The 25,140-nt window shown below is 50.5% G+C and overlaps 1 protein-coding gene across 1 annotated transcript in view; it reads left to right on the top strand.

Annotated features, from left to right (window-relative positions):
* hipk2 (homeodomain interacting protein kinase 2) overlaps nt 1–25,140 on the top strand; it is a 144,146-nt gene that overhangs the window by 86,511 nt on the left and 32,495 nt on the right. The window contains exons 4-5 of the mRNA XM_056281503.1: nt 19,377–19,500; nt 21,508–21,627. Coding sequence (XP_056137478.1) covers nt 19,377–19,500; nt 21,508–21,627 — 244 coding nt within the window. The remainder of the gene's footprint in view (nt 1–19,376; nt 19,501–21,507; nt 21,628–25,140) is intronic.

Below are 25,140 nucleotides of genomic sequence, written 5' to 3'. Positions count from 1 at the left end.
TGCCATGTACGCTGCACTCCGCTCACAGCAGCCAGCTTGGCCTTTGAATGTAACGTTGTTACATAAGAGCCGACGATAAAGTCTTTAAAAAGACAAAGTAAAACGATCAAACCCATCTCGACAGACCGACTGGCTCATTGTGTGTGTGTGTGTGTGTGTTTGTCTTTGTATGCTGCATGGTTCCAGGGAGCAGTCAGTCTCTTGGTCTGGAGCCGAGCTAAGGGAAGGTCAGCCTGATGGATGTATCCTGACATGCAGACAGCCTGTGATGTCACAGCCGGGAATAGCAGCTCTGTGTGTGTGTGTGTGTGTGTATGTATTATGTGTATATTTGGGCATGTGTGTGTGTGTGTGTGTGTGCGTGTGTGCGTGTGTGTGGGCATGTGCGCGTGCGTGAGGTTTCTGGCAGGCCAGCGGTGGGCATGGTTCAACAGAGCATGGGGTGGGCAGCGGGCAGGGAGGGAGCTCTAGCCTGGCCTTGGTGCCCTACTTTGAGGGTTGAAGGGGGTTTGGCTTGTGGGGGTTTGAGGTGGGGTAGGGTGGGGGTTGGTAGTGCTCAGGGACGGGAATGGGCGGTGAAGGGACTGAGATGGGGGCTGGTAGGAGGTAGGGGGTGGGGGGGGTCGGGTGGTGGCAGAAGAAAGGCTCCATTCATGAGTCGTGCCATCTCTGGCTCCTAGGGAGACTGGGGCTCATCAGTGACCAGGCCAGCTGGGAGGATGTCAGCGTGCAGGGGCGAGCATCTCTCTCTCTCTCCCTCTCTCTCTCTCTCTCTCTCTCTCTCTCTCTCTCTCTCTCTCTCTCTCTCTCTCTCTCTCTCTCTCTCTCTCTCTCTCTCTCTCCCTCTAGCTCTCTCTTTCCCTCTGTCTCTCTCTCTCTCTCTCTCTCTCTCTCTCTCTCTCTCTCTCTCTCTCTCTCTCCCTCTATCTCTCTCTTTCCCTCTGTCTCTCTCTCTCTCTAGCATGCTTTCCCTCTCTTTCTCTCTCTCTCCCTCTCTCTCTCTCTTTCCCTCTGTCTCTCTCTCTCTCTCTAGCGTGCTTTCCCTCTCTTTCTCTCTCGCTCCCCCTCTCTCTCTCTCTCTAGCGTGCTTTCCCTCTCTTCTCTCTCGCTCCCCTCTCTCTCTCTCTCTTTCCCTCTGTCTCTCTCTCTCCCTCTCTCTCTCTCTCTCTCTCTCTCTCTCTCCCTCTATCTCTCTCTTTTCCCTCTCTCTCTCTCTCTCTCCCTCTCTCTCTCTCTCCCTCTATCTCTCTCTTTCCCTCTGTCTCTCTCTCTCTCTAGCATGCTTTCCCTCTCTTTCTCTCTCTCTCCCTCTCTCTCTCTCTTTCCCTCTGTCTCTCTCTCTCTCTAGCGTGCTTTCCCTCTCTTTCTCTCTTGCTCCCTCTCTCTCTCTCTTTCTCTCTGTCTCTCTCTCTCTTGCTCTCTATCTCTCTGTCCCTCCCATCTGTCTCTCTCTCTCTCTCAACTCGGTTCAATTCATCTCCAACGTTGCTTTATCGGCTTAACTGTCAACAGACATTGTTGCCAAAGCAGGACAAACTATAAGATACAGTCAAATGTAGATAGAATAAGACAAAAGACAAGATCTGAAATAAGCAATATTCATAGGGAGTTTCTCTCTTTCTCTCCAGGCTATCTCACTTATGTCACTTTGCTGGTGTCTGCCAACAAATATGTCCTCTGTCCAGCCATCCAACTGTGGATTATCCCCCCCCCCCAAGATATACATATAATTTGTTTTCCCCCAAAAAATGACCATTGGTCTGCTCTATATCTGTCTCTCAGTCTCTCTCTTTCATGCATCATGCTCTCTTCCCTCTCTTGCTCCTGCTTTTGTCGAGGACCACTGCTGCGGGAGCCGTTAGCCTGAACACAGAGACCTCTCATTCGACGGGGGATATCGAAATACAGAGAAAGCAACTGGCTGGCTGGTTGCACACCGTCTGTACTGTATGCCATATGTACGGTCTGTACTCACACCGCAGCTCCCTCTGAAAGGCACTGTCTGGGGTCGCCGGATCCCCAGCCAGCTGGAGATGGCCTAGGTGAGGTGCAGCTTTTAAGAATGATAAACTGGCGGCGTCAGCTGAAACCGGTACAGAGAGCCCGCCGTGATTTCTGGAACTACACAGGTGACAAGAGCGTAGTTATTCTGTCTCTACTCAAAACCCTATGTATGGGGCGCCTCAGTGGCTCACCTGGTGGAGCGTGTACCACATAAGGCTGAGTCCTTACTGCAGCGGCCTGGGTTCGAGTCCGGCCCGGGCCCTTTTTGCTGCATGTCGTCCCCCTTCTCTCTCCCCTGCCTTTCCTGTCTCTCTCTTGACTATCACTGTCAAATAAAAACCCCCAAAAACTAAAACCCTATGTATTAAAGGGGTGTCTGGGTTGTGTAGAGGTCTATTCCGTTGCCTACCAACACGGGGATCGCTGGATTGAATCCCCGTGTTACCTCCGGCTTGGTCAGGCGTCCCTACAGACATAATTGGCCGTGTCTGTGGGTGGGAAGCCAGATGTGGGTATGTGTCCTGGTCGCTGCACTAGCACCTGCACTAGTTGGTTGGGATGCCTGCTCAGGGGGAAGAGGGAACTGGGGAAGGGGCGAATAGCGTGATCCTCCCATGCGCTACGTCCCCCTGGCGAAACTTCTCACTGTCAGGTGAAAAGAAGCGGCTGGCGACTCCACATGTATCGGAGGATGCATGTGGTAGTCTGCAGCCTTCCCCGGATCGGCAGAGGGGGTGGAGCAGCGACCGGGACGGCTCGGAAGAGTGGGGTAATTGGCCGGATATAGTTGGGGAGAAAAGGGGGGGGGGTTAAGAAAAAAAACCCTGTGTATTAATAACTGAGGGACTAGTCGGTGGTGTTGTACAGGATTATGCACAGTAGATTACATCTCTGCCTTTCTGTGCATTGCATTTTATCGGGCCTTGCAACACGACACCCTTCTGTATTGTAAACAGACAAACGTCAGGATGTTGGGACTTGAAACCTGACTGGCTCATGCTGATGCACTGTCTGATATACCAGTGGTGGTTGGTGCTAAGAATTTGGGGGGGGGGCACAATTTACCTTGGCGCAGCACACCTGACAGCTGCTTTAATGTGCACACAGGCACAGTTATTAAGAAGGACAATGTAGCTTATAGATTTTATCAGGGCTCGTAGACGGTGTATGATTGACAGTCGAGACGAGGCGTGGTGGTGGGTGTGAACATGATTGACAACCACCAGAATTGTCCAATCACATTAGATCAAAAAACATTAAACCAATACCAATTCACTGCCAATAAAAGTGGGAGTGTCTGGGGTGCACAGAACTGCGCCCCTTGGAAAACCTGAAGAAACCAATCAGACAGCAGCCTCAGGTCACCTGCTCGCCACAAGTTCGAGGGCTTACATAAGGTATCGTTTGGCCGGTGCCCCTCACCCAGGAAGTATATGTAGTCACACAGAAATCAACCAAATACCATTTGAACCAATATTTAATGGCTGCTGACAGGCGCTCACAGACTGAAAACACTTTTATTTCATAATTATACAGCTAAATTATATTTAACATGTTTAAGTAGATTTTCATCTCTTGAGGTTTGAAGGGGGCGGCGCCTCAGCGCCCTGTACTGGCCAACTGGAGTCTACCTAGAATTACAGGGAAATACCAATCGGCTGACAATCAATAACGCCGGCCTCCAGCTTCAAAGAGGTTCGTCTTATTGTTTGTGCACAGTTTCAGTGTCAGAGGAAGGAAGGAAAGGAGGGTAGGAGAGGAGTGAGGTTGGCGAGCTGCACAGATGTGCGTGCTGTTTATCACTGCCAGTGAAAGGTCTGCATCAGCAGCAGCTGTGGGCTGTTTTGCATCGCGATGGCAGTGATGCGTTAGAATGGGCGGATTTGCATTTCTGGTTTCCTATCAAGAGCAGCAAACGTTACCGTCCCTCTCTCTCCCTCTCCTTTTGTCCGTCTCTCTCTCTCTCTCTCTCTCGCTCTTCTTTCTTTGCTTTTCTTGCCGCGTGACGTGCTCCAGGTGCACGGGGAGTCTGGTCTTTGAGGGTGTGGGGAAGGGCAGAGGACCGGAGCAGAACCCGGGGAGGTTCTGGCTGAAACGGATCCAAGCATAACATCAGATCTCCCAATCACTCACAAGGGCAATGAATATACAGCCATGACCATGCAGACACACACACACACACACACACACACACACACACACACACACACACACACACACACACACACACCCACGCGGAGTTACACACTCGCAAACGCACTGGACAGACGGTACCACAGCAAAACATACAGCACTAATTGCTCCCTTATTTAAAAAGGGTGGTTGGATTTGCCTGTTATAAAAGCCATACTTCCATGACATCAAACGTGGCACGGTGTCAGCCGTGGAAAACTCTGGAAAACTCTGGCCTTTGCACCGTTTACAGATTGCTCGATTTTGTTGAGCTCCTATGAATCTCGGGCCATGATGCTGATATTCCAGGGACAGAGGAGCCATGCCGCTTTTATTTAGGAGATGGGGGTGCGGGGGGTGGGGGGGCTGGAAGGTTCTTTGAGCGTGTGTGTGTGTGTGTTGTGTGTGTGTGTGTGTGTGTGTGTGTGTGCTAAAGTGTGATGCCGAGGTCAAGCTGATGAAAGGATTTCTTGCCGCTTTCATCTTCTCAATGTGCTCCGGTCGGGGGAAATTCCTAGAAGCTCACAATAAACCCTCCAATCTAGGGAAAATAGCCTCACGGCCTCGTGCGTGGCTCTTGCACACTCCCTCTTCCTCGAATCTAATGGTTTGTTTTTCCGGTAAGAATATATTTGTGCGTCGTATCGTCTTAATTCCACCCGGTAATATGCCGAGGCTTAAAATAAGGGAGAAAAAGAAAACAAAAACACCAAACGCGATATACCACGTAGTAGTTTTTTTTGTGTGGCTTTTTCCTCCTTTTTCTCCCCAATTGTACTTGGCTAATAACCCCACTCTTCTGAGCCATACCAGTCACTGCTCCATCCGGGGAGGCCTGCAGACTACCACCTGACTCCTCCGATACATGTGGAGTCGCCAGCCGCTTCTTTTCACCTGACAGTGAGGAGTTTCACCAGGGGGGCGTAGCGTGTGAGAGGATCTTGCTATTCCTTACAGTCCCCCCCCAAACGGACACCCCGACCGACCAGAGGAGGCGCTAGTGCAGCGACCAGGACACATACCCATATCCGGCTTCCTGCCTGCAGACATGGCCAATTGTGTCTGTAGGGGTGCCCGGCCCAGATAGCAAAATTGCTGTGGCCCGGACCTGTCCCACACCGACACTTTCATCCAGCCCACCATGATGGCACTTGGGTGGTCCGGTCCTGTTTGCCAGATCTGGGCCAGAACCAAGCCATACCGCATGGGCCACTTCAGGGTCACATCCATATTACATGTTGTCCAGAGCACCGCATCTTTGCCAAAAAACGCCTGCATTTGATTTGGCATATTCGGGCCATATTTGCTATTATACATGTGGGCCACTTCAGGCTCACATCCATTTTGTTAGGGCCAGAAGAAGGCCATCAGTGCCGCATTACTTCCTGAATTGGCCCACATCCGGATGCTATCTGGGGACCAAGCCGGAGGTAGCACAGAGATTTGAACAAGCGATCCCCGTGTCAGTAGGTAATGGAATAGACTGCTACGCCACCTGGACGCCCTACCACGTAGTATTTTGACGATCATTACCGATTTTGTTAGAGACACCGTAATAATTACTAGGTGTGATGTGCGGGGTGTAATGTGCCGACAAGGTGATGTCCAAGTGTGTGATTTGAGCAGAAGATGCTGCAGTAAATGTTCACTGTGGTGTCTCGTACAAAGGCGCGTAGAGCATTTTCTGTTTTCCATGATGTGTCTTCGCTTCAAAATATTATCTGTCCAAGTGATTTTACTGTGATGTCTGAAAAGTTTAAACCGTGTCTTGTTGAAAGGACTCCATAATACCGTCGACGGAAGACTGTGCTAAGTGATGGACCCAGGTCCCTCTCACTGTCTCTCCTCCTCCGCTCTCGGAGCTCCTCGACCTCCTCGGACCGGCCGTGTGCTGCTATCTCCTCTTCCCAGCCTCCTCTACGGCTCTTTCGCAACCCCTTGATAGACGTCGCAGCTCATTGTGTGTGAAGGCGCCCTCGTATCGGTGTGTAATGGAGCTCTGAGATACTGTTGCTTGGGCGTCGTCCCGGTGTCTGTTCAACTATTGCCTCTGGGACCCCCAATAACCACGTCCTGTGACAGGAGCCCCTCGCTGAGTGAGGCGTCGGCCCTCCTCCTCATTTGCTTTATCTGTACGACTTTGGCTCTCTCTCTCTCCTCCGTCTTCCTCCCTTTCCTCTCTCTCTCTCTCTCTCTCTCTCTCTCTCTCTCTCTCTCTCTCTCTCTCTCTCTCTCTCTCTCTCCTAGACTTTTGGCTGTCCCCATGCTGTCTCTTATTCAAAACTGGGCAGTAATTCAATATTATCGTTTATCGTGTCTCAATGGTGTTGTATCGGGATGAAATTGTCAAATCCCGGTGCACAATTTGGTTGCATGGATGAACGATAACAAGAACCAGAAGTTTCTCACAAAACGAGGTCTGAAATATTTGAGGCAGGGTCATTTGAAAGTTATTTTTGGTTTGATATTATGCTTAGCAGTACCAAATGGTTTCATGTGATGAGCCTCGGTTGGATTCTTACACATGGCATGTTTGCATGTGCAAGCAGATAACGTGATATATAATCACTATGGTGTAAAATTCCCTTTGGTTATCGTCATAGTATTTTCCATATCGCTCAGCGCCTGGTCTTTCATGATTTAGAAAACTTCTTTTCGGGGCGTCCGGGTAGTGTAGCAGTCTATTCCGTTGCTTACCAACACAGGGATCGCGGGATCAAATCCCCGTGTTAGCTCGGGCTTGGTCGGGCGTCCCTACAGACACAATTGGCCATGTCTGCGGGTGGTAAGCCGCTGCACTAGCACCTCCTCTGGTTGGTCAGGGTGCCTGTTCAGGGGGGAAGGGGGAACTGGGGGTAATAGCGTGATCCTCCCACATGCTACGTCCCCCTGGCGAAATGCCTCACTGTCAGGTGAAAAGAAGCGGCTGGTGACTCCACATGTATCGGAGGAGGCATGTGGTAGTCTGCAGCCCTCCCCGGATCAGCAGAGGGGGGTGGAGCAGCGACCGGGACGGCTTGGAAGAGGGGGGTAATTGGCCAAGTACAATTGGGGGGAGAAAAGGGAGAAAATTTTCAACAAAAAAAGAGAAAATTTCTTTTACACCATTCTGTGTCCGAGAGGGATAAAAAAGAGAAAAGTGCTGGTTTTGGAGATGTGCTTCAGGTGTATTCATCATAACCTTACACACACACACACACACACACACAGTCCATAAAGGCCCACAGAGGCCAACAGCATCCCCTACAGAGTTTTCCATATTTTTTGTTTCCCAGGTGCCCACTGATCCAGCAGGCTGGAGGCCAGATGACCCCCCCCACAGACAGACAGACACACACACACACACACACACACACACACACACACACACACACACACACACACACACACACACACACACACACACACCTTCATCTCTCTCTCTCTGGCTAAGATCCTGCCAGAGCCCGCTGTAGCTTAGCTGGAAATGTTATTCTGGTTACCGTGGCCACCGTGGGCGTCGCCGGGAACTCAGCAAGGGGCGCAAAGTGAAAAAGAAAAGTCGAGAGATTACCCCGAAGCTTCGACAATCTCTCTTATCCTGTGGAAATATATTGTAGGTGGTGTTTTTCACCGGTTGACCTCGGGCCTCATTGGAAGGACAGGATGCATAAACGCTTGGTACCACCAGAGGTGGGACCAAGTCATCAGCTCGCAAGTAACGAGTCACAAGTTATACTGATGGGGTCGAGTCAGGTCAAAAGCCCTTGAACAAGTCATCATGTGTGTTGTGTTTTATGTTAATTCCCTAAAACAGCAGAAATGTGTTTCCCTTGTAAGGGTAAACGGACTGCATTTATAAAGCGCTTTTACAGTGTATGCCTCACAGTCACCCATTCACACATACATTCACACACTGGTGGTGAAGGCTGCCATGCAAGGCACCAACGTGCTCATCAGGAGCAGTTAGGGGTTCAGTGCCTTGCTCAAGGACCCTTTGACACGTTGTCTGGAGGAGCTGGGGATCGAACCACTGACCTTCTAATTTACTAGACGACCCGCTCTACCTCCTGAGCCATGCTGCCCATCTAATAACAATATTCAAGGCCTTTTTTCAGGTGAATCGGCCATACTAAATTGCCCCTAGGTGTGACTGTGTGTGTGTGTGTGTGGGGGGGGGGGGGGCTGTGATGGCCTGGCGGCCTGTCCAGGGTGTCTCCCCGCCTGCCGCCCAGTGACTGCTGGGATAGGCTCCAGCAGCCCCGCGACCCTGAGAGCAGGATAAGCGGTTTGGATAATGGATGGATGGGACGCCCAATACACCTCTGATTTCTTCCGTTCTAGAGGACTTCCTTTACAGCAGCGACTAGAAATGTAAATAACCATGTGCGTTTGTAGTAACATTATGTTTTCGTTAGACAGGCCGAACTATTTGTGGCTGATTAGCAGGTAGATAAGTTTCGCTGTCTGTATTGTAGATCACCAAATAAGCCACTACCAAGGTTTATTACCAATTAATTCAACAATTTTGGTCATTCTTTGGTGATAAATCCCACGTAAGGAACTTTTTTTTGCGTGTTATCTTTTTTAGTGTGTACTCAAAAGGCCTCTTCGGTGATTTAAGACCCCAACAAGAACATTAGCTCAGGGAATCTTTCTCTGTTGAAACGGAGTGAATGGAATTTGGGAATATTTTTGTCTGGTGTTGTCGTTCTTTCTCATCGTCCAATCACAGCAATTTATTTCTGGCCCGTCTGAAAGCGGCCCTGTGTATATCTGTGTGTGTGTGTGGGACTAGAAAAGAACAGTGTCTTGGAATCAGGTGTTGGTATAAATAACTCACATCTACCAAAGGCTTGTGTGAGGTTTATTGCATGTTCACAAGGATATTTATGTCCATTTCATTTTTCATCGGTTAATTTTTTCCAGATTGCTCGCTTTTAGAATGGCGGCGGTCCATGACAACTTCGCCCTAAGTGGTCTGTTCGCATCTCCTCTCGCCTCTCCTTGAATCTCCCAATCTCTGCGGAGATCAGCCTCAGTGATTGGTGCTCCCGCATGGTTATCAATCAATTAGCTGCGAGTCTCCGCCGCAGAGAGCGCTAAAAACCCAGTGACGTCTGAAGGGGACGTGAAAAAGGATCAAGGCGTTCACTTCAGCTCCAGTGAAAGCAAAGTCGCTCGTTCTTTTCCGAGGCTGTCCACAGAGATTGCCATTAAGATAACTAATTTGACCTTATTAATTGATTAGTTTATCTCGGTGCGCTTGTGCAGTGTGGTGCCATGCATGTGCACACGAGTTAATTCTAGACTGTCTCATTGGCAATAGCTTCCCTGATATATAGACTTGTTCATTTCATTGTGTGTGTGTGTGTGTGTGTGTGTGTGTGTGTGTGTGTGTGTGTGTGTGTGTGTGTAGCATTTTTGGTAACACTTTCTGTGAAGCTTGTATCTATAACACCCTATAAGCATCTATAACGCTCTATAATGCCCTATAAGCATCTATTGCATCTATAACGCCCATACTTTCCTATAGTGTGTATTACAATGACTAACGGCTATGGCTGAAGACTGAAATAGCACTGAAGTCTCATTATGCATCTCTACAAAACTTCAGCAAAACAAGTTGGCTATGATGCGTTATGACATTTGACAGATAAACAGGCTAATGATGACATATTTATAATGCATAAATCCGTTTTAAATTGACATAATGTATCGTAAAGGTGGTTATGAGGTGTTGTGAGGGCGTATACATGGTATAATGACTCTTACAATGACTTATAGCTACACTTATAGGGCGTTATAGATGCTTATAGGGCATTATAGATGCAAGCTTCATAGAAAGTGTTACCACGTTTTTTTTATCATCAATGAAGTAGATAAAAGTGCTGAAAAAAGAAGTTTTAAAAAAAAAAAAATATATATATATACACTCACCGGCCACTTTATTAGGCACACCTGTCCAACTGCTCGTTAACACAAATTTCTAATCAGCCAATCACATGGCAGCAACTCAATGCATTTAGGCATGTAGACATGGTCAAGACGATCTGCTGCAGTTCAAACCGAGCATCAGAATGGGGAAGAAAGGTGATTTAAGTGACTTTGAACGTGGCATGGTCGTTGGTGCCAGACGGGCTGGTCTGAGTATTTCAGAAACTGCTGATCTACTGGGATTTTCGTGCACAACCATCTCTAGGGTTTACAGAGAATGGTCCGAAAAAGAGAAAATATCCAGTGAGCGGCAGTTCTGTGGGCGAAAATGCCTTGTTGATGCCAGAGGTCAGGGGAGAATGGCCAGACTGGTTCGAGCTGATAGAAAGGCAACAGTAACTCAAATAACCACTCATTACAACCGAGGTATGCAGAAGAGCATCTCTGAACGCACAACACGTCGAACCTTGAGGCAGATGGGCTACAGCAGCAGAAGACCACACCGGGTGCCACTCCTGTCAGCTAAGAACAGGAAACTGAGGCTACAATTCGCACAGGCTCACCAAAATTGGACAATAGAAGATTGGAAAAACGTTGCCTGGTCTGATGAGTCTCGATTTCTGCTGCGACATTCGGATGGTAGGGTCAGAATTTGGCGTCAACAACATGAAAGCAAAGCAATCCAATAGAGCACCTTTGGGATGTGGTGGACCGGGAGATTCGCATCATGGATGTGCAGCCGACAAATCTGCAGCAACTGCGTGATGCTATCATGTCAATATGGACCAAACTCTCTGAGGAATGTTTCCAGTACCTTGTTGAATCTATGCCACGAAGGATTAAGGCAGTTCTGAAGGCAAAAGGGTGTCCAACCCGGTACTAGCTAGGTGTACCTAATAAAGTGGCCAGTGAGTGTGTATATATATATATATATATATATATATATATATATATATATATATATATATATATATATATAGTAGCGAATTCGGGGGACAGCTGGGAATCGCCACAGCTGGGACACAAACCCGGGTCTCCCGCAGCATGGGCGACAACGTTAACCAGTCGACTAAAGGGTCCGACCCGTTAGCCAAGGGCTAGCGAGTCTAGTTATCCGTGGTCATTACACTATCCCCATCCTTCAGGAAGCGTGTCCCCACGCTTCAGCATGTCAGCTCGCTCACCCTTCTGGGCACACGCTGGTGACCTCACGGTGTCACCATCCCACTTCTGACACCAATGTAGCGAATTTGGGGGGCAGCCGGGAAGCGAACCTGGGTCTCCTGCACCACGGGCGTCAACATTAACCAACCAATCAATCAATCAAGTTGCATTTTATATAGCGCCTCTCTAGCTGCAACAGCCACTCAAAGCATTTCTGGTCAAATCTGAATTTCAGACACCTGTTATAAGCTGTTTTCTGTACAGTCGCTACCTATTTCGTATGCGTAAGGCCACCGAAATGTGATTTACAATGATTAACTTATTCACACGTGTATTGCAAAAAGATTTGACATGGGCCATTTGAGAGTATTGACATTAAGCAGACCAGTGACAGACCTTAGTCGGTATGCAGATAATGGATTGACGACAGCAGTGGAATGGTCACCACAAACTACAAAGTTATTTTCCTGCATTTAACATGACCATTTCCATTATTACCACGTGGGAATGAATCACAGCCTCTGAATAGCACACAGGCTTTGCCCATTAACACGGCCGAATGGGTCTCCATGTTAACTGTTCCAATAGATTTAATAATTTCAGCACATGCCAGGCTAACCACATGCATAACAATCGGTTGTCACTCAACAAGTCAAGCAGACTGACGAGTGGATGACGTTGCTGACTAGTGAGCCACTATTGCAGCAGTGTTGTCAACCAGCACTTGCTACCATCAGTGTTACCGTTGGCCTGACATGATATTTAACATCCTGTGACTTCACAACTGTATCATTCATAACTGCTTGAGTTTCTAGTAACAACAGATGTGAAACGAGTATGAATCTTAACAATACGAATGGATATTTCTCCCAAATTTAGTGATTACACTGCCGCCGTATCACTTTTTGTGTCACTTTTTCTTGCGTAGTGGCTGGGCAGCTTGCCCACATACACAAACTCAACGCCCTGTGTCGTTTAAAATCACAAGGCGAAACAGCTCAATGCCACATTAGCCAATATTTTATAGAAGTTGTTAATTACTTATAACCAGCCGAGTAAAGGGTCCGACCTGTTAGCCAAGGGCTAGCGAGTCTAGTTATCCGTGGTCATTACTATATATATATACACTACCGTTCAAAAGTTTGGGATCACATTGAAATGTCCATATTTTTGAAGGAAAAGCACTGTACTTTTCAATGAAGATAACTTTAAACTAGTCTTAACTTTAAAGAAATACACTCTATACATTGCTAATGTGGTAAATGACTATTCTAGCTGCAAATGTCTGGTTTTTGGTGCAATATCTACATAGGTGTATAGAGGCCCATTTCAAGCAACTATCACTCCAGTGTTCTAATGGTACAATGTGTTTGCTCATTGGCTCAGAAGGCTAATTGATGATTAGAAAACCCTTGTGCAATCATGTTCACACATCTGAAAACAGTTTAGCTCGTTACAGAAGCTACAAAACTGACCTTCCTTTGAGCAGATTGAGTTTCTGGAGCATCACATTTGTGGGGTCAATTAAACGCTCAAAATGGCCAGAAAAAGAGAACTTTCATCTGAAACTCAACAGTCTATTCTTGTTCTTAGAAATGAAGGCTATTCCATGCGAGAAATTGCTAAGAAATTGAAGATTTCCTACACCGGTGTGTACTACTCCCGTCAGAGGACAGCACAAACAGGCTCTAACCAAAGTAGAAAAAGAAGTGGGTGGCCGCGTTGCACAACTGAGCAAGAAGATAAGTACATTAGAGTCTCTAGTTTGAGAAACAGACGCCTCACAGGTCCCCAACTGGCATCTTCATTAAATAGTACCCGCAAAACACCAGTGTCAACATCTACAGTGAAGAGGCGGCTGCGGGATTCTGGGCTTCAGGGCAGAGTGGCAAAGAAAAAGCCATATCTGAGACTGACCAATAAAAGAAAAAGATTAAGATGGGCAAAAGAACACAGACATTGGACAGAGGAAGACTGGAAAAAAGTGTTGTGGACGGATGAATCCAAGTTTGAGGTGTTTGGATCACAAAGAAGAACGTTTGTGAGACGCAGAACAAATGAAAAGATGCTGGAAGAATGCCTGACGCCATCTGTTAAGCATGGTGGAGGTCATGTGATGGTCTGGGGTTGCTTTGGTGCTGGTAAGGTGGGAGATTTGTACAGGGTAAAAGGGATTCTGAATAAGGAAGGCTATCACTCCATTTTGCAACGCCATGCCATACCCAGTGGACAGCGCTTGATTGGAGCCAATTTCATCCTACAACAGGACAATGACCCTAAACACACCTCCAAATTGTGCAAGAACTATTTAGAGCAGAAGCAGGCAGCTGGTATTCTATCGGTAATGGAGTGGCCAGCGCAGTCACCAGATCTGAACCCCATTGAGCTGTTGTGGGAGCAGCTTGACCGTATGGTACGCAAGAAGTGCCCATCCAATCAATCCAACTTGTGGGAGCTGCTTCTGGAAGCGTGGGGTGCAATTTCTCCAGATTACCTCAACAAATTAACAGCTAGAATGCCAAAGGTCTGCAATGCTGTAATTGCTGCAAATGGAGGATTCTTTGACGAAAGCAAAGTTTGATGTAAAAAAAACCTTATTTCAAATACAAATCATTATTTCTAACCTTGTCAATGTCTTGACTCTATTTTCTATTCATTTCACAACATATGGTGGTGAATAAGTGTGACTTTTCATGGAAAACACAAAATTGTTTGGGTGATCCCAAACTTTTGAACGGTAGTGTATATATATATATATATATATATATATATATGTAGAGCCGAAGGAACGGAGAAGACCGTAGGTTCACACTTTAGCCGTGTAGGCAACTTTCTTTAATCCACGGTAAATCAGAGAGCAACCAAACCACAGCTCGACTGAGCGGAGGTGGCAAGAATAATCAGAAAACTGGCTGGACAACCATAACTTAACCCTGCGTTAACCTGCCAGGGCAACCATGACTTAACCCTTAGTTCCTGGGTTGAATTCTGTCCCCAATACGTGTCCACCACATGAGCCCCCCCAGAATTCGCCCTAGTAATCGAAGTCAGGCAGGCGCGGGGGGACAACAGGCCGTCCGCGGCGGCTCCGGATAACAGGGGCCGGAGTGTCTCTGGGAGGCATTGACGCGGGCCTGTGGAGGTCGGCCTGAGGAGCAGAAGAGGCAGCTCGGGCCTCCACGGGGGGAGGAGGCGGAGCCGGGGGACGACCGCGACGAGGAGGTTGGGCTAACTCCAACGGCTGCGTCAAGTCCAGGTGTGCGGGTTTAACTCGGTCCACTGAAACATGCTCGGCCGTGCCCCCAAAATCCACCACCAGGTGCTTAGTTCCCCGTTCCAGGACGCGGAAGGGGCCGTCATAAGGGGGTTGCAGAGGGGGGCGGTGTGCGTCGTGACGGATGAACACGTAGTCCGCTGACTGCAGACCTGGGGGCACCTGGGACACCGGCGCGCCGTGTTGGGCGGTAGGGACGGGTGTGAAAGCTCTGACCCCGTCCAGCAAGGAGGCTCGTTGGTCCACAGCTGACCAGGGACGCGTTGCATTGGGCATGAAATCGCCTGGGACTCGCAGCGGCGTGCCGTACACCAGCTCCGCAGAGGAGGCTTGTAGGTCTTCCTTCGGGGCGGTCCGCAGGCCCAGCATGACCCATGGGAGCTTGTCGACCCAGTTGCAGTCCTTGAGAGTAGCCCGAAGCGCAGCCTTCATGGACCGGTGGAAGCGCTCACATAGGCCGTTCGCCTGAGGGTGGTAGGCGGTAGTGCGATGAAGCTTGACGCCCAGAGCCTCACCCACAGCACTCCATAGCTCTGAGGTAAACTGTGGCCCGCGGTCAGATGAAAGGTCGGAAGGCGTACCGAAACGTGAGACCCACGACCCAATAAAAGCCCGGGCCACATCAGCAGACGTCGTGGATGCCAGAGGAACAGCTTCAGGCCAGCGCGTAGTCCTGTCCACCACAGTGAAGAGGTAGGTGAACCCATGGGAGGGGGGTAGGGGACCAACCAGGTCGACGTGGACATGGTCAAATCGTCTCTCCGGCACTGCGAAGCGTTCCAGGGGCGCCTTAATGTGGCGGTGTATCTTAGCCCGCTGACAGGCAACACACGAGTCGGCCCACGCTTTCACGTCTCTCTTAAGTCCCTCCCACACAAACTTAGCAGAGGTCAGGCGCACGGATGGCTTACCGCCTGGATGAGAGAGGCCGTGCACAGCTTCAAATACGGGGCGTCTCCAGCTGTGCGGGACGATGGGCCTGGGCTGTCCTGTGGAGACGTCACACAGGAGGGTGGCACCTGTGTCGCTGAAAGGAACGTCCTGCAGGCGGAGCCCCGTGTCGGAGGCCCGGAGACGGAGGATGCTCGGGTCCGTGGCCTGGTCAACGGCCATCTGTGCATAGTCAAGGCCTAGGTGGACCGCTCCAATCACTGCCCTAGAGAGGCAGTCAGCTACCTGGTTAGACTTACCAGCGACGTGCTGGATGTCGGTAGTGAATTCCGAAATGTAGGAGAGTTGTCGCTGCTGGCGAGCGGACCATGGCTCGGCCGTCTTGGACATGGCAAACGTGAGGGGCTTGTGGTCCACGTACGCAGTAAACTCGCGGCCCTCTAGCAGGAAACGGAAATGCCGGACAGCGAGCCAGAGACCGAGGAGTTCCCTGTCAAAAGTACTATACTTGCGCTCTCGGGGTGTAAGCTGGCGACTGAAAAAGGCCAAAGGCTGCCAAGCCCCCCCCACCCACTGTTCGTGAACCGCACCAACAGCATAGTCCGATGCATCCGTGGTTATGGAAATAGGCGCTGTAGGTGAAGGATGCGCTAGCAGGGTAGCCTGGGAGAGCGCAGCTTTAGTCTCGGTGAACGCACGGTCCCGCTCTGCTGTCCAGTCGACCGCCTGGTTGGGGGACATGCCTTTCAGCGCCTCGTACAGTGGCCGGATGATAAAGGCGGCTCGGGGAATGAAGCGGTGGTAGAATGTCACCATCCCGATGAACTCCCTGAGCGCACGAGCTGTTTGGGGGCGCGGAAAGGCCGCCACCGCTTCCACCTTTGAGGGCAGGGGGACTGCCCCGTCCCCAGTGATGCGATGCCCGAGGAAATCAATGGCTGTCAGCCCGAACCGGCACTTCGCCGGGTTGACGATCAGCCCATGCTGGCTGAGGCGTGTGAAGAGGGCATGAAGATGGGACAGGTGTTCTTCCTTGGAGGCGCTGGCGATGAGTATGTCGTCCAAATAGACGAAGAGGAAAGGAAGGCCACGGAGCACTGAATCCATCAGCCGCTGAAAGGACTGGGCCGCGTTTTTGAGTCCAAATGGCATTCGTAGGAATTCAAATAGGCCGAATGGGGTAGTCACCGCTGTCTTGGGGATGTCTGAGGGGTGCACGGGAACTTGATGATAACCACGGACCAGGTCGACTTTTGAGAAGACGCATTTGCCAGACAGGTTTGCAGAAAAGTCCTGGATATGCAGGACAGGATAGCGGTCGGGCGTGGTGGCGTCATTTAGTCGGCGGTAGTCCCCGCATGGGCGCCAACCTCCATCAGGCTTAGCGACGATGTGGAGTGGGGACGCCCACGGGCTGTCAGAGCGGCGGATGATCCCCATGCGTTCCAGGTGCTCGAACTCAGACTTGGCAATGGCGAGTTTGGCGGGGTCGAGACGCCTGGCTCTGGCGTAGACCGGGGGCCCCTTCGTAGCAATGTGATGCTCCACCCCATGCTTAGCGGTGGGTGCAGAGAAGGTAGGCTGGGTGAGGTCAGGGAACTCAGCGAGGAGGCGGGTGAACTTGTCTGCCTCTGAGAGAGAGTTGGCTAGACCTGCATAGGCCGCTTCCCTCCGCGTACATGCGAAGGAGGAGAAGGTTAAGGCATCGACCAGACGGCTGTTCTGAATGTCCACTAGCAAACCGTAAGCGCACAAAAAATCAGCTCCGAGGAGGGGAAGCGTTACATTGGCCATGACGAACTCCCACGTGAAACGTTGTCCACCAAAACACAGTTCTACAGACCGCACGCCGTAGGTGTGGATAGGGCTGCCGTCAGCCGTCGCCAACTGGGGGCCCCGCTCCCCGCCCATGATGTCGACGTCAGTAGCAGGGAGCACGCTTCTCTGTGCGCCCGTGTCACAAAGAAATCGCCGACCGGAGATGGTGTCGAGGATGAAGAGTAGCCTGCTCGTATCGCCAACACTCATGGCCACTACTGAGTGTTGGCCCTCTCGTTTCCCGTCGGCCTGTAGTTGCAGGGGGAACGGCACCGTTTAGCTTTCGCACCAAATCGAGCGTGGTACATACAGAGTCCAGAGGGCTTGTAGCGGTCTGATGCTGTGGCGCCACCGTCGGGCCACGCCCGCGATGTCGGCGGGGGGCCAGTGAAGGTAGGAGCCAGCACCCCGGCATGGGAGGAACGTTGTGTAGCGACGAAGAATCGGTCAGCCTCCTTTGCCAGCTCACGGGGATCAGTGATGGTGGAGTTAGCGAGCGCAGTCTGGACGTGGGGCGGCATGTTGCGCAGAAACAGCTCCATAAACAGGAAACATGGCTTTTCTTGACCCAGTAGGTTTAACATCCTGCTCATTAGCTCCGATGGTTTGCCATCTCCCAAGCCCTGAATTGCGAAGAGGCGACGTGCTCTCTCCGTTGCTGACAGTTCAAAAGTTTCAAGGAGGAGATGTTTAAGTGCGGCGTATTTACCATCGGCCGGTGGGTTGGTTATGAAACCGCTTATCCTGGAAGCCGTAGCGCACCCCAGCGCTGCCAATACGTAGTAGTACCTGGTCTCGTCTGCTGTTATGTCTCTGAGCGCGAACTGTGCCTCAGCCTGCGCGAACCATGTAGCCGCGGAAGACTCCCAAAACTCCGGCAGTTTAATTGCAACGGCGTTCGTAGCCATAATGTGTGTGGTTTCAGAAAACTTATCCGAAAACCGACGTCGGGGTCACCAGTGTAGAGCCGAAGGAACGGAGAAGACCGTAGGTTCACACTTTAGCCGTGTAGGCAACTTTCTTTAATCCACGGTAAATCAGAGAGCAACCAAACCACAGCTCGACTGAGCGGAGGTGGCAAGAATAATCAGAAAACTGGCTGGACAACCATAACTTAACCCTGCGTTAACCTGCCAGGGCAACCATGACTTAACCCTTAGTTCCTGGGTTGAATTCTGTCCCCAATACGTGTCCACCACATATATATATATATATATATATATATATATATATATATATATATATAGTACATATATATACACACACACAAACACACACACACACATACACACAGGTTCAGCTGAGAGTGGTTTTGTCCGTTTGTTTTTGCTCTGTTAACACAAAACAAGGGCACATCATAGTATCATAGAGGTGGCGCTCAACTCTATAAAATCGTGTGTTGAGTTATTAAAAAGTTGTAGATTTTGGAAGCTTTTCGGTACATTTGCTGCTGTTGTCTTACACGTGTACGTATAGATGGAAGTTGTTTGGGGGGGGGTGCTACTCCTTCATTTTCCCAAGCCCCACCTTCCCACATGGTCCAGGGACTTTAAACCAGTAACCTTCAGACACCACTTCCGGTGTGGGAAGATGGCTGCGTGAACTTAGGTTTGCGGCGGCCTCACCCAATAGCGTCCGTGCAGTGTCTTTGTCCACGTCTGCATGGAAGTGTGTCTTCGTTTGATGGCTGGGGGAACTGGTCTGCTGTCCGGTGGGCCCAGGGACCACGGCCCTGCCTGGAGCTGCTTCCGTAGAGGAAACACCGGGGGTGGTCTGACAGGAAGCAGAAGCGCGGCGGGCTAAGCTAACTGCTAGCCCATGCAGAGCAGCAGCTCCGACAGTCATCCTGGCGTTTGCTCTCTTGGACCGAATTTTTTTTGTTTGTTTGTTTGGATGTTGGATATGTGTGTTTTGTAGTTTTTGTAGCGAAGATACGTTTGTTCTTGTAGTTTGGATATGTGTTATTGTCTTTGTGTTGCACTGCTGTGGGCTGGGTGGTGCGCAGGTGCATGGAATGAAATGACAAATAACTGTTCCTGATTCTGGTCTCAGCCTCTGAGTTGCAGCCCGTTTGCAGCAGGGTGTTGGGGTTGTGAGGTGTGTGGTGTTCAGGTAGACTGTGTTTCTCTTTCCGCAGGGCTCCAGAGATCATCCTGGGCTTACCGTTCTGCGAGGCCATCGACATGTGGTCCCTGGGCTGTGTGATAGCGGAGCTCTTCCTGGGCTGGCCCCTCTACCCCGGGGCCTCCGAGTACGACCAGGTAAGACTGGGACTGCCTGGCTTGGAGACTGACACCAGTGTGCTGCCTGCTTGGGCCCGTTAACTGTTTATACTCTTCCTCATCATGTAGTGTTTATACTCTTCCTCATCATGTAGCGCCTATACTCTTCCTCATCATGTAGTATTTATAATCTTCCTCATCATGTAGTGCTTATACTCTTCCTCATCATGTAGCGCTTATACTCTGCCTCATCATGTAGCGCTTATACTCTTCCTCATCGTGTAGTGTTTATACTCTTCCTGATCATGTAGTGCATATTTTATTGTGTGTTTGTGTGTCTGTATGTGTGTTTAAAAGAGAGAAAGAGTATGTGCGTGTGTATGGGCATGCTGTGTGTGTGTGTGTGTGTATAAGAGAGAGAGAAAGAATGTGTGCGTTTGTATGGGTATGCTGAATGTGTGTGTGTGCGTGCATGTGTGTATGTGTATAAGAGAGAGAGTATGTGTGTGTGTAAGAGAGAGAGAGAGAGAGCGTGTGTGTTTGTGTGTAAGAGAGAGAGAGAGAGAATGTGTGTGTATGTCTGTGTGTGTGTTTAAAAGAGAGAAAGAGGATGTGCGTGTGTACGGGCATGCTGTGTGTGTGGGGGGGGGTGTATGAGAGAGAAAGAATGTGTGCGTTTGTATGGGCATGCTGAATGTGTGTGTGTGTTTAAGAGAGAGAGAGAGAGAGAGTGTGTGTGTGTGTGTGTGTGTGTGTGTATAAGAGCGAGAGAAAGAATGTGCGTTTGTATGGGCATGGTGAATGTGTGTGTGTGTGTGTGTGTGTGTGTGTGTGTGTGTGTGTGTGTGTGTGTGTGTGTGTGTGTGTGTGAGAACGAGAGATTATATGTGTGCGAGTGTATGGGCATGTTTTGTGTGTGTATGTGTGTGTGTATGTGTGTGTGTATAAGAGAGAGAGACTGTGTGTGTGTGTGTTTGTGAGAGAGAAAGAGAGTATGTGTGTGCGTGTGTGTGTGTGTTTGTGTGTGTGAATGTGGAGGGGTTTCTCCAGTCCTCTTGACAGCCTCTGATGATTCTTATGCGGCCTCCCTGTTTATCTGAACAGATGCCACGGAGCCACTTGTCCAATTAGCGGGGCCCCTGTGCTCCGGAGCAGGACACGGCTGTGTGCCCCTCTGTCTGTCTGTCAGTCAGACCGGGGGAGCCGGGAGAGCCTGCAGGAAGCGGCTCCGTCGCACAAGCACCGCCTTTTACTTTTACCGCTCTAAAAACTTAACACTCTGTCTCATTTGCATGTCTCAGATCAGTCTTTGTGTCTTACCCCCGAGCTTAGGTCACGTCTGGGTGACGGGGCAACTTCCGCCCCATAAGCTCAGAGTGTCAACGTCTGCCGAGATTCTCGAACTGCCATGCTGGGGAAAAAAAAACAAACGAAAAAACATCCAGATCCTCCGAACTTTTTCTTTTCTCTTTTTTTTTCTCCCCAATTGTATCTGGTCAATTACCCCCACTCTTCCGAGCCGTCCCGGTTGCTGCTCCACCCCCTCTGCTGCTCCACCCCCCCTCTGCTGGTCCGGGGAGGGCTGCAGATTACCACATGCCTCCTCCCATACATGTGGAGTCACCAGCCGCTTCTTTTCACCTGACAGTGAGGAGTTTCACCAGGGGGACGTAGCGCATGGGAGGATCACGCTATTCCTCCCAGTTCCCCCTCCCCCCTGAACAGGCGCCCCGACTGACCAGAGGGGGCGCTAGTGCAGCGACCAGGACACATACCCACATCCGGCTTCCCGACCACAGACACGGCCAGTTGTGTCTGTAGGGATGCCCGACCAAGCCGGAGGTAACACGGGGGTTTGAGCTGGCGATCCCCGTGTTGGTAGGCAACAGAATAGACCGCTACCCCACCCTGACGCCCCCAAATTTTTTCAAAGTTTATTAGAATTAAAGCTGCTTCATGTTTCCAGGCCTGTATGTCAGAGATGGTGTTGTGTGTGGATGTGACTAAGTCTGACTACTCAGAGATGTGTTACTCTTGTTGGTGCAGATCCGGTACATCTCCCAGACACAGGGTCTGCCTGCGGAATATCTGCTGAGTGCAGGAACGAAGACCACCAGGTTTTTCAACAGAGACCCTGACTCCACCTACCCTCTCTGGAGACTCAAGGTAGGACCTCACTGATACTAAAGAATGCATCAACACATAGATGTGTGGCTGTCTCTCTCTCTCACACACACACACACACACACACACTGACACACACACACACACACACACACACACACACACTAGTCTTTCTATCTTTGCGGGAAGTGGAAATTTTTTCCCCCCTTTTTCTCCCCAATTGTACATGGCCAATTACCCCACTCTTCCAAGCCGTCCCGGTTGCTGCTCCGACCCCTCTGCTGACGATCCGGGGAGGGCTGCAGGCTACCACATGCCTCCTCTGATACATGTGGAGTCGCCAGCCGTTTTGCCAGGCGGACGTAGCATGTGGGAGAATCCCACTGTTCCCCCCAGTTCCCATCCCCCCTGAACAAGCACCCCGACCAACCGACCAGAGGAGGCGCCAGTGCAGCGAACAGGACACACACCCACATCTGGCTTCCCACCCGCAGACACGGCCAATTGTGTCTATGGGGATGCCTGACCAAGCTGGAGGTAACGCGGGGATTCGAACCAGCAATCCCCGTGTTGGTAGGCAACGGAATAGACCACCACGCCACCAGGACGCCCGTGGGGAGTGAAAATTTATGTTAAATTAAAAATCCTGTAGCCTTACTCCCAGCTCTAGATTTGACCCCAGCTGCAACCCAAGCCATAGAACTACCCCCAACCCCAACCTTTGCCCTAACCTTACCCTAAGATGATCCAAAAGCAACCATACTTAAACCTAACCTTAACCCTGAGCCTAGCTCTGATACATCACTTTGGTACTAGACCTACGCTTTAGTCGGTGGCCCTGTGGTTAGTGGTGTCGCCTCACAGCAATAACGTCCTGGGTTCGCACCCCGGGGTTGTCCAGCTTTGGGGGTCATCCAAGGTCGTTCTCTTTGTGGCGTTTACATGTTCTCCCCATGTCTGCAGTGGGTTTTCTCCGGGTGCTCCTGTTTCCTCCCACCATCAAAAAGAAATGCATGTTAGGGTTAATACTGTGCCCCTGAGCAAGGCATGGCAAGACGAACTGGCGATGGTCCCCGGGTGCTTTGTGGTGGCTGCCCACTGCTCCTAGCTACACAGCTAGCATGGGTTAAATGCAAAGAGGAATTTCCCCACGGGGATCAATGAAGTATCTCAAAATCAAACAGATAAAAAGCCCTAAACCCTAAACCGAGCCAGAGTTAACCCTTTTTCCTCATGTGGACCTGAAACAGGTCCCCACGAGGTAGGTCATCTCTGATGTCACTACCCTGATGAACACACCTGGTCCTCACGAGGATAGAAAAAAAGGACACATGCCTGTGCATGACAGTACACACACAGACTCACACACACACATACATGCCTGTGCATGACAGTACACACACACCTGTGCACGACAGTACACACACATACACCTGTGCATGACAGTACACACACACAGACACACACGCCTGTGCGTGCATGACAGTACACACACACACGCACACACACACACACACACACCTGTGTATGACAGTACACACACAGAGACACACATGCCTGTGCATGACAGTACACACACACACACACAAATGCCTGCGCATGACAGTATACACATACACACACACACACACACACACACACAAATGCCTGCGCATGACAGTATACACATACACACACACACAGACACACACACACACGCCTGTGTGTGCGTGACAGTACACACAGACATAGTGAGTGGTATGAACGTGTCCGTGTCATCAACTTTAACATGTTGAAGACATTCACACCGTGGCCGGACCCTTATTGGCACCAGAAGTTTCCTTTGGTATCGTCGGAAGACCGGCTGAGATTTTCAACCGTAACAATAGCGGTGCCGACCCAGAACTGCTGTCAGTACTCCAGAAGACCTCGCCGGGCGTGTGACGCGTCGACAGGCCCGGCGCTGGCTGGAAACAAGCGAGAGTCTAATGAGAGCAGAACGGGTCTCATGTGTGAGAGGATTTGGCAAATGGAAGCGCAGTCTGATAAATCCAGCTCAGGGGGTGTCTGCTCGTAACACCCCACCCCCACCCCCACCCCCCCACTGTCCCTGTATGTAGGCCACTCAATAAGGAGGCCCTCTCTTTTCTTTTCTGTTTTTTTCTCCTCGCGTTAACTTTGGTTGAACTTTTGTGCGTCATGCGGTGAAGTTGTGCACACACGGTTGCACCGTATCGAGCGACGCATTCTGCAAATACTGATCCGTCCCTCTGGGGTACGACTGAGTTTATACCCAGTCTGCTTCCGCCCCCCTGCTCCCACCCGCGTGGGATTGATCTCCATCCTCTTTAGCTCGCCGCCACACGGCTTCGTCTCCTGCGTGCAACAAATGATTGGCGGCAGCCTACCGCGCTGAAGAAACACCGACCTTTTTGCCATCCCTGCCGTCTCGTCTCAGCCTCGCATGAGGGGAAGTGCACGTCTCGGAGTCGGACACCTGCCCGCGAGTTCATAGCTGCGGCCAGGCAAAGCTGTGGACCTCCATTTTTTTGGGGGGGGGGTTGTTCCCCTCTTTAAATATACTATACTTTCTTACTAATCCCCGGGGGCAAATTCACTCTGCATTTAACCCGTCCTAGCTGTGTAGCTAGCAGCGGTGGGCAGCCGCCGCGCAGCGCCCGGGGACCACCTCCGGTTCTTGTCCCATCGACAGACAGGAGTATCAACCCTAACACGCATGTCTTCTTGATGGTGGGGGAAACCGGAGCACCCGGAGAAAACCCACCGCAGACACGGGGAGAACATGCAAACTCCACACAGAAAGGACCTGGGACGACCCCCCAAGGTTGGACAACCCCGGGGTTTGAACCCGGGACCTTCTTGCTGTGAGGCGACAGCGCTAACCACTGGGCCACCGTGCCGCCACTTTTTCTTCCCAATTGTATCTGGCCAATTACCCCACTCTTTCGAGCCGTCCCGGTCGCTGCTCCACCCACTCTGTCTCTGCCGATGTGGGGAGGGCTGCAGACCACCACGTGCCTCCTCCGATACATGTGGAGTCACCAGCCACTTCTTTTCACCTGACAGTAAGGAGTTTTGCCAGGGGGACGTAGCACGTGGGAGGATCACACTATTCCCCCCAGTCCCCCCCCCCCGAACTGGTGTTTGAATTGGACAATGTCATATCCCTGCGTAGGCTGAATAGGAGAGAGGTTTCATGATTCAGCTTCTCAAGCCCTTATGAAACAGACAGTGTCGCATGGTGTAAGTGCATTCCCTTTGTTTTAAATAAACGGGAGATGCGGGTTTGTCACCTGACAGCGGCAGCGTTGGGAAAAAACCAGAGTGACAGATTACAACCTCGGTCACGCCACGGCTGTGCAGGCTGGTGATTTTGTCGTTTCATCGGCATATGGAAAATCAAATGTGTGGGCATCCCGACTACATCTCTTCCCATTGAAGAGATGTAATGAGAGTGCGCAGACATACACTTAGGATCCGGTCAGTAATAGTAAGCGCTTAGCTTTAATTTGCCGACACCACGTGTTGCCGTGTTGCAGCTGCTGTGCTGCTTTG

This window comes from Lampris incognitus, chromosome 6, assembly GCF_029633865.1.
Source record: "Lampris incognitus isolate fLamInc1 chromosome 6, fLamInc1.hap2, whole genome shotgun sequence".
In the NCBI taxonomy this organism is placed as follows: Eukaryota; Metazoa; Chordata; class Actinopteri; order Lampriformes; family Lampridae; genus Lampris; species Lampris incognitus.
The sequence above is the reverse complement of the archived record's forward strand: the minus strand, read 5'-3'. Positions and strand labels throughout refer to the sequence as shown.